General features: G+C 44.1%; 1 protein-coding gene across 1 annotated transcript in view; it reads right to left on the bottom strand.

Moving 5' to 3' along the window:
- LOC106818982 overlaps window positions 1-6,468 on the bottom strand; it is a 63,271-nt gene extending 56,803 nt beyond the window's left edge. Inside the window, exon 1 of the mRNA XM_014823648.1 lies at window positions 5,711-6,468. Coding sequence (XP_014679134.1) covers window positions 5,711-6,250 — 540 coding nt within the window. The 5' untranslated portion in view covers window positions 6,251-6,468. The remainder of the gene's footprint in view (window positions 1-5,710) is intronic.
- Between the last annotated feature and the right edge of the window lie 3,645 nt (window positions 6,469-10,113).

The raw sequence follows: 10,113 nt of genomic DNA, 5'->3' as shown, positions 1-10,113 counted from the left end.
TTGCTTAATAAATATTTATGCTCTGAAACTTCAATATTGTCATTTTTTCACTTTGGCGCCTAACCGAAAATCGCATAATTAGCTGTACAGAAAAAACGTACTTGACTCAGAAGTGTTACCCAAACTTTTTTTGAGAGTCTTACCATAAGGAATGAGAAAATATAAGGTTTTGCTCTAAAAGAGTCATGTACACGAACACCCCCCAGAGCCAGGAGTATAACAGTATCCTTAACTTTCACGGATCAATTATGTTATGTACGCACATAAATTTATGTCGAATAAAATCAACATCTCTGGCATATCATTGTTCGACATAAACGCATACATTACGCGTTCGCATCTCTTTCACTAGCCGCTGCCCGCGTGGCAAACCGTATAACCGCGTGGCGATCTATCTCGCGTTTCACGGTTCGCGGTTTCGTTCACGGCTCGGCAGGTAAAATAATTACGCTTTTAACCTGATGGCAAATAGGGTTTTGTCCTGAAACACTGCCAGCTGGGAACGTGAAAGGATCGAGGTTTTGTCGAGGTTTTGTCGAGGTTTTCTCTGTACTAGCACTGCACGTAATAATCACGTAGGCTACCTGTTTTGCAGATTTCACGAAACGACGTCAAACAACCAACCGCTTTAGGTCGATTTCACGATTTGCATTTTCAATCGCGAAAACTAAGATAACGAATACGTTTTCGGTAATACGGTCTGTGTTGCAACGGGCGGTTATATTAGTTATTTGATGTTTCTTTTTTTCCGTGTACAGTAACGTAAATGGTGCAAACGGTGAGTGAATGGCCAAGCTCTTTTTACATCGGTGACAAGAATGTTTTAGACGTTAGCTCACTTGGCGCAAATCGTCTCATATACAATCGACGTCTCACCACTCGATCGCGACATTCTTATAGTATTCGCTATAGACCTTGATTTTTTATTACGACCTCCATTGGCCATCCCGTTTGTCCCTCGCTAAGCCTACACCGAGGTGCGATTTCGACAAACTCGGAGGTTTGCATACAACGTTGAGCGATTTCGGTAACAAAAGATATTTGCGCAAAAGCGTTTGATATCACGACGTGCCGATCATAACGTGTTGATGAACACCCGCCGTGAAACCGCCCCTGCTTCGCGCGTGCGACCTTTTCTGCGAACAAATGTGTTGACACGAACGGCCTTGGCACCCTAATTACTCATCAGACAGTGCACACACAGCTAATTACACGTACGACACATACGTAATACCAGGGATAGATAATGTCCCCTGGTAATACCAGCACGTCATCTTACAGTAAAGTGCGCTGACGGTGTTTTTCTTGAAAAGATATGTCACGCGGCCTTAGCTGGCTCATACGGCCAGAGGTATTGCGCTACAAACGTACACGCTAGCGGAAATTGATCTAAATTACTATCGATGTGTGACCGGTAAAGACGGACTCGTAAATGATCGTACTTTGTGATAAATGTAGTGTTTCCACCAGGAGATAGGGTGTCAGACAGAAGGATAGAGACAGGGCAGACGGAGAATGTTGTGAGGGAGAGTGGGTGAGAGAGAGATGGGGAAGGGGGAGGAAGGGAATGGTTGGGTGGAAAATGAACGGGGGTGGATTGAAGGGGGGAGGGAGGGAGGGAGGGAGGGAGACGGAAGAATGAGAGGACATAAGAAACATGCTATTTCTCAAAGCAATCTTCTCTTGCACACTGCTCAGGTGCAAGTCTAGGCTCGGAACAATCCATCCATGTACGGCTGCAGTGTTACTGTAGCACCTTGTCAACACAATGATAACGATGCAGAAGGCATACTTGAAGTCGTAATTCTATTGAAATGAATAAATTTGAATTTGAACTACATATCAGTTTCAATTCGCACAAGAAAGTATATATGTTCGCAACAGTTTTAAGAAAGGCTTTTATAAACCTCTTATTTAACAACTCCCTCTTCAGAAAAAAAACAATGGCCAACGTTATAGAAATAGACTTGATTTCCGGCTAGCGGCAAACAAAATCAAATCTGAGCAACTCACACAAAATCCAAATCACGCTAGTTTAATGCGTCCCCGCACACTAAACGCGGGCACCATTTGCGCACGCAATGGTGCCCATGAGCGACCATGCGCGACCATGCGCGACCATGGTGGCCATGGCGACCAAAGCACGTAAACCAGCCCGCACACGGTGCGAATTTGGCGCGCTCCAACGGCGCTGAGCCAGAAAAATCAAACACGATAGATATTTTGCGCGCGCATTCGGCGGAGCGCCGTCGGCGCGCACCGAATGCGCACCATGTGCGGAGGCCTTTACTGCGTATTTTGCGAGTCACTGAACGGCCATATATTAGCTAAGACAGAGGTAGTTTTAGATAAACCCATAGTCATTGGGCAATGTGTGTTAGACAATAGTAACAAAGAGACTTCGTACTTCTATTGTCGCTTCTGCTACAGCTCTTACTTTTGCTGCTGTTGTGGCAGCAACGATGACAGTAATAGTTAGTACTGAATTCAGATAGTTCTCTATACTTGCACTAAGTAGACACTTTCTCTATTTTCCTACATTTCTACATTCCTACATATTCCTACGAGTGCATAAACTTGATACAAAAAACTATCGATGAATCTAAGCTAGCGCACTACATCATTATGCATCTATCATTCTGGTAAATCAATTTATGGGAGCATGCTAGGTCCACGCCAAACGTGCGGGCTGCCAGAATGTCAACAGTAACTCCGGAGTGACTTTGGGGCTCGGCCGGTTACTGGACAAGTAGTAAGTCGCATTTCGTAACAGAATAAAGATCCCTAATGAATCTGTGAGACCATTCCAAATTGGAAATACAACATTTTGTCATTTTGCACACCCTGTACCTTGCTCGCTTACTTCTATGTTCGCACTGAGTATATTGTTTTTCACCGCACCCTCATATCCCGAACATAAACGTCACATGTCCAACTCCTCTTGAGATATCAAGAATTATAGGCAATCATCTTGAAGGGCAAAAGTTCGGATCGTCATAAAGCAGCGTGGTTAAAACAAAATGGGGAACGTTAGATTAAGCCGCAAATCATTTTATAATATATAAAATGACATTTTATGTCCTCGTTACAATTCTGAATGGATGTCCACATAACATACACTGCCAACAATTCTACCCATACTATACTAATACACGAATAATCGACTCGGTGGTATCACAAAAAGGGAATTTTCGGTGCGGCAAAGTAGAAATATGGGAAGATATGAAAGCACCAATAGACGTTACTATAAATATGAAGGATTGTGCGCGTCATGCCATCGTAGGCGTTGTAGAGTATTTACACAGACACAAACTGCATACGCCGTTAGCACTCGATGCTGTTCCGGGTGGACTGGTTAGATTCGTGAATCGCAAGGTGTGTTTGCAATGTGCCGCAATCAATAAATAATTATTGACTATAGCAAAGAAAAACATGCAATAACCGAGAATTGGCAGGCTTACCTGCTGAGTGAACTATATGGACACTCGCCTGGCCGTGGTAAATATTTCCGCTCAGCCGCTATTCAACGTCGCAGGGTCTATATTTACCCGTATAACATTTAATCTGTGTATACTATGTGCTCGGGCCTGACATAATTTTATCAGGAGTACACGAACATAATTTCTATTCATGTACTCCTGATAATGCACAACTCCAATTGCCCCGCTGCTATTTCCATCCTCTTGTAAACAGGACATGAAAATTGCCGCTGTCCGCTTTTTACTAAAGCCGAACACTCCTGTCGCAGTAATCGCCGTTACGGATGATATTACAATTTTATAGAACAGCAACAGCACACGAATTAATAAATTGCGCAACTTTGTCACGTATGTCACATGCCAAGTAACACAGATAATATACTACTAGTTATATTACTAGCGGAAAATCTCTTGATTATCTGTGAAGGTATAATATTATATTACAAACAGATGTATTGTCTATTTTGTCGTTGGCCATCATTCAAAAATATTGTTATAACGATAGATTGCATTATTCGCACATAAACTATTAATTATACATTCAATATATATATATTATATATATTATTAATAACAATATTATAAATTCATGTCGTATATTTGCATAATATGTGCTTATATTTTATGCATGTGCTTTGGAGTGTATTGTCGAAGGATATTTTAATCATGTTGTAGCATTCGCATTACATGAAGCCATTATACAGACGTTTGCCATGCTGACAAATTCTCCTACAATTTCTATACGAAAACTGTCATTTTCCTAGTTGTGTGTATGCTGCGCTAATTCACACGAGAACACCTCACTATAAATACGCGCTGTATGGAATACATAGAGACTGTTTGTTGATGCCATCAGCATCAATCCATTTATTTATTTATTCTATTCATTCCATTCATTCTACACATCTCTCTCATCTCATCTCATTCTGTCATCATCTCTATACAGTCATGTACTCCGGGTGTCACGCCATCTCTATTTACCATCTGCATATACCATCTTTGGTGGCAAAATGTCGATCGTAGCGGGACATCCACGCGCTGTTTTTATAATAATCTATTAATGCATTTATGTACTCTCTATATCGCACGCCACTTTGTTCAAACTATAAACGCTACTGGATCTATAAACTCTACAGGGCCGTAGCCTGCGGGGGGGGGCAAGGGGGGCAGCTGCCCCCTTAGATTTTGGAACAAAATTTAAAAAGTTTATATATATTTTATTATAAAGTTTATAAAAAATTTATATCTATAGCAATAAATGTGTCTTTTGTTTGCCGGAAGTCGGCAAAACCCGCCATTGAACAAGGTAACTAGGATGGGTTGATTGGTGCTAAACTAGTAGTGGGCCGTGTAAAATCATTCTATTTGAATATTGAAACAGGCTAACAATCCTGTGGTTTATTTCGCATATGGCATGAACGATGGCAGTTCGTGCATAGTTTATATTAGCTCGACCAGGCTTTAGTACTGTTTCACGTAGTGAGGATCGCGAGCGAGAATAGGTAACTTACGCTGCCAGGGTCTATGTCTCCCTGGGTACTGCCGGAACGTACCCTGGTACTATCTAATATGCCGGACCGTACCTCGCCTACTCCACTAACGAGTCTAGGGAGTCGCCTACGCCTACTCCCTAACCCTAACCCTAATCCTAATCCTAACCCTAACCCTAACCCTAACCCTAACCATATCAGATAGTTACCAGGGTGCGCTCCGGTATACCGGACCGTACCCAGGGTACGTTCCGGCAGTACCCAGGGAGACATAGACCCTATCAGCGTAACTTACGGCTAGGTTCTACCGGTGTAGCCCCTTCGCTCCCGCTACAGGAATCTGTCCCGCTTCCTGTAGCGGGAGCAAAGGGGCTACATGGGTAAATTAAGCTAGGTTCATACTATTTCCAGGGCCCTAGCCTCTGGGGGGCAAGGGGGCAGCTGCCCTAGATTATGGAGCAAAATTAAAAATAAGCTTAGCTAATAATCGTAAATAACCCTAACGTGATTTTTTGGTCACTTATCCGTGAAAGCCTTATAGACGTCCATAGTGTGGTATAGGGGGTGGGTTTGAGACAATTGTCTCAGACCCACCCCTACCACACTATGGACGTCGATCAAGAGCTGCGCTCGTCGTTCATTATTACACAGTTAAGTCATGAAATTTTGCCCCCCCCCCCTAGGAATTTGCTCAGCCCACGGCCCTGATTCCTAAGAACGTACGTCAACAAATAAGCTCACCTTCGTTTTCAATTTGATTTCCACCTTTTCTTTTAATTTCTCGACTAAACTAAGAAGGTATTCCTGGAAAATGCCGATTCGTGTGAAGAAGCAGCCGTTTCCCCAGCATCCTTCCATATTTCCAAAATCCACGCCGAGCGTTTGCAGATATTTCACGCTCTGTGAATCCAGGGCGATCTGCTGTACCCTGCGTATCATGCCCCAGCGGGATAACTCCTCGTACAGAACGACCTTGGATGTGAACGGTGACCTAGCAGCGACGAGGGCGGCTGTGAGTCCCACGGGACCAGCACCGATCACTACGACTCTCGTCCGCGCCCAGTAAGATCGAAGCCTACGCGATCCCAGCTTTATGACAGTCGACGTGCATACGATGAGGAACGTCGTGAAGAATATCAGAGCAACGTCGCTAGCCGTCACTTTCTCTGCGTCTCTGGTCCTAGCCAGAGCGACCGCCATCGCTACGAAACTCTTCTCGCTTCGCCGACAAAACTGGAGGCAGGGTTCTGTCTCCTCGGAGTCTGTCCCCATGCAAATCATCCACAACTTCCGCGGCCCGCTTCTCTCACTAAAATATCACTGCCCGCTGCAGAGAGCCGATGGATTTCGTTGCTGTAGACCTCAGATAATCACGAGCGCAGAAAGCTACAGTCACCGCTGAGACGGAAAGTCGACGATGAAAACGCTGAATGTGAATATTGGGTTACGGTACCCAGACTGCGACACGTTATGCAGCAGCTTGTCCATACATATACACTGCGCTGTAATTACTCCTGCATCTACAGGGGGTGCAGATCATCTGCTAGTGCCGAGAAGCATGTCACGCACTGTCAAACGCTCATTTCTCTGTCGGCCTCGTGCGTCCTCGATCCAACTAACTATAGGTTCTTACGCAACCTTTTCGAAGCAACAACGACAGCGGCGGCAGCAGATGCAGCGACACAGGCGCTGGCTGGGCACACTATCACGAACGAGCAGGTATCGGCGAATGTCTATAAGCTCTACCAGCTTCGTGTCTGCGTGCGTGTGCGCATCGATTGCTGGGAGTGAATCGAGGGGGAGAGCGTGCGCGCTGCGCTAGCGGGCGGCAAGCAATTCCCTTCAAAACTAAATACAGGAATGTATATCCAATTTGCTTTGAACATATTTCCGGTAATGAAAATGTTCCTATTATAGATTGTATTTCTCTCGTTCAAAGTACGGTACATTAGCGAGAGCGAGGTTCTCATTTTACTATTGGTGTTTTAGATATAGAGATGTGATCCGTTTGAGATCGAGTTAATTTAGATAAAAGCGCGTGCTGCAGGCGCTCGGGTACCCGCGTTATATATTTTGCACGGTATGTTTTCTGTGTGTAGATGTGTTCTACACAATATGTCCATTCTGCTCTTAGCGCTTTCCATCTCCGTTTTTCTAGTCAAACTGACGTGACTTCTATTTGTGTATTTGGATTTGAAAGAAAGAGATTGATTGGGCAATTGCCGTATTATAAGTATAGGATTGGCGTCCCCGATGCTCCAGAAACACACACTCACGCGAGCAGGCAAGCATAGTCTTCCTTGGCGGGATATTTTTATGCTAAAATGTCTACACGCACGGATCTAAGCTTGGCACGCGATCTCGCCCTTAATCGACCGACTTAATGGCAAACGCGAGTAAATACACAAAGCGCCTGAGGCATTACGTAACGCCCGGTAAAACGCCTGTCACGTTCACCATGCATTCATGCATTAACGGCTGCTATTACCGCCAATACCGTTACGGGGTACTCGAAGTTACGTGGTTGCGACGATGTAATCAAAAGCTAATAATATGTTTTATTAGCTCTTGATGTGATCATATTAGAGCAATTTTTATAATCCCGCGTGGTACAGAGCATTTGCTTCCAACTATGATTCAGATAACACGACATCATTTACAACCGGTGTGGGACAAGAAGAGGTAGCACTGCGTAATGTCATTATATTTTCACTGCGATATGTAGTTTACCATAATATACAATCTATTGTGGGCAACCAGAGTAAGCTCTGCATTTAAATACAATGGCGTTATATTGTACTTGTGTATGTATTGACTATTCTAGCTGCATCTATTTCACTGACATGGCTATAGTATATACGCGCACAGACCAGAACATAAATAAATTCAACTGTCTGCAATACCGGATGTTAAATACGATCAAGGGGCAACCAGAAACGCATGATGAAAATTTCTTATGAGCACCTGGGGTTATAGCAACGATCGATATTCCTTCAAACAATTTGTGAAAATCCTCAGTCATCATGGTGGACAGCTCCTCGGACCTCGATCATATTCCTTACAAATGGGTGGACCTCTGAGGCTCGTATAAGCTAAGGTCGACTTATTTTCGTGACAGGGTAATGATCATTATTTCTCAGCAGGCAGCCGTTACATAACACCATAACGCCATAGCACTAGCACCTCACACATTTCTGTCGATAAAGGTCGACAAAGGAGCACATAGGATAAAGGTGCACACGCGATGATAAAGGAGCACATAGAATGCCAATATAGAGCTAACCTAGCTGACCCCTCTCGTTGTATTCATCAGAGCGTCTACGCATACGGTCGAAATGACAAGCTACACATATAATAGTCAGCAGGGACGAGCCCACAATCTGTGTCGAGTCAGACGGTTATTTGGCCAACGTGGCCAGACGTCATCGAACAAGAAGTCGCCTTATTACAATATCCGAATACAACTTCACTGTACTGCATATAACACTGAGCCCAACTGAATTTATCAACTATATCCTTCGAACCTTTGTTTTAGGTCCATGTATGAGGTGCGCGTGTACACGTGACACCCTTGTAAATATATATGTGTATAAATATAACTACGCTTGTGATATAAATAATAAATAATGATGAGATATTATGATAATAAATAAATAATCTTGGTGCTGGGTTCACGGTAAAACAACCCAAACAACACGCTCAAATAGTAGACTATCCCTACCCGACACAACACCCCTCGAGACATGCACCGCCTCATTTTATACTATTATACATATTTTACCACCTACAATATTTTACACATTTTAAAGGCTCAGGTTGAGTGGCTCACTGAGTTGAATGTACGCTATATCTCTGCTAATTATTTTCCGCATAAGACATAAACATTGAAGCTGCGATTATGAGGCACGCGTATGGTTGGTCATCGTACTCGTACTAAAAAATTATTTTTACCGCAGTAAAATTATAGCCCCTTTACCTTGTTACACATAATTTAACAGCGGGTAAATTATTTGTACCGGTGTTAAATTATGGGTAACAAGGCCTCTGATTGGGTAAAATGGGCTATAATTTCACCGCGGCTAGAATATTTCTACGCGTATTTCTGAGTATGATGGCTAACCGTACACGCTCAACTGTTCTATCAAGACGAACTGCAAACGTTGGAAATTGTCATCGTGTTTGGGCCTCTTGTTTGCTATGACGCTATGCGCCATGCAAACTTTACTTTCGTATAAGATATATCACCATGTATTGTTGTACGTCATATAGTTATATGACTGGCATGTGCACATCCGACATACACACGGGCCAATTGACCCGAGATAAAGATGGACCACCGACCACGTAAATCAAATAACGGACGCGTCGCGGGACATTTTGTGATGCACGTTGTTATCGCTGCTTCATTGCACGCAGATTTATTTGACAAGCATAGACTTCGTCAAGAAAGATGTGTTGTGGATAGATTTGACATGCATAGAACGCGCGTGTGCGAACAGACATGCACAGTACGTAATAGAGCGAACTAACCATCGCAGCAATTCAACGCGTTACAAAACCTGCGGGTTCGTGCGACGCTGTCTGTCACGTTGTTGCGCGTAAACATATAGACGCGGTTTCGCGCCGAGGAAGAGTCAGCTAGGACGTCGCTGTCAGACACATCGTAAAATTAATGCTAATGTTAATGCTAAGATAGCACTTAAGACTAATGTTAAGACTAATTTTGTTTCTGACAACGGGCCCCAGGGCGCCGGCTCACAGGACTTTAATCACGGGACTCGCCCACGAAGGCGACTTGCCCTGTGCTGAGCAGTGCGGTAGAACCATAGAAATAATATAGATAGACTAGTATATATTATTTCTATGGTAGAACACGTGCATGCACCAGGGGCGTAGCTACGGGGGGGGGCCTGGGGGCCGGCTCACAGGACTTTAATCACGGGACTCGCCCACGAAGGCGACTTGCCCTGTGCTGAGCAGTGCGGCAGAACCATAGAAATAATATAGATAGACTAGTATATATTAGGCCTGGGGGCCCCCCACAAATTTTCTGTGCCCCCCAGGTGCCCCCCCCCCCACTGAAAAAATCCTAGCTACGCCACTGGCATGCACGCCGACTCCCTACCTCCTCAATCTAATGCGGG

This window comes from Priapulus caudatus, unplaced genomic scaffold (genome assembly GCF_000485595.1).
Source record: "Priapulus caudatus unplaced genomic scaffold, Priapulus_caudatus-5.0.1 Scaffold38, whole genome shotgun sequence".
NCBI classification, from domain to species: domain Eukaryota; kingdom Metazoa; phylum Priapulida; class Priapulimorpha; order Priapulimorphida; family Priapulidae; genus Priapulus; species Priapulus caudatus.
Note: the sequence above shows the minus strand (reverse complement) of the source record. Positions and strands in the feature narration are given on the sequence as shown.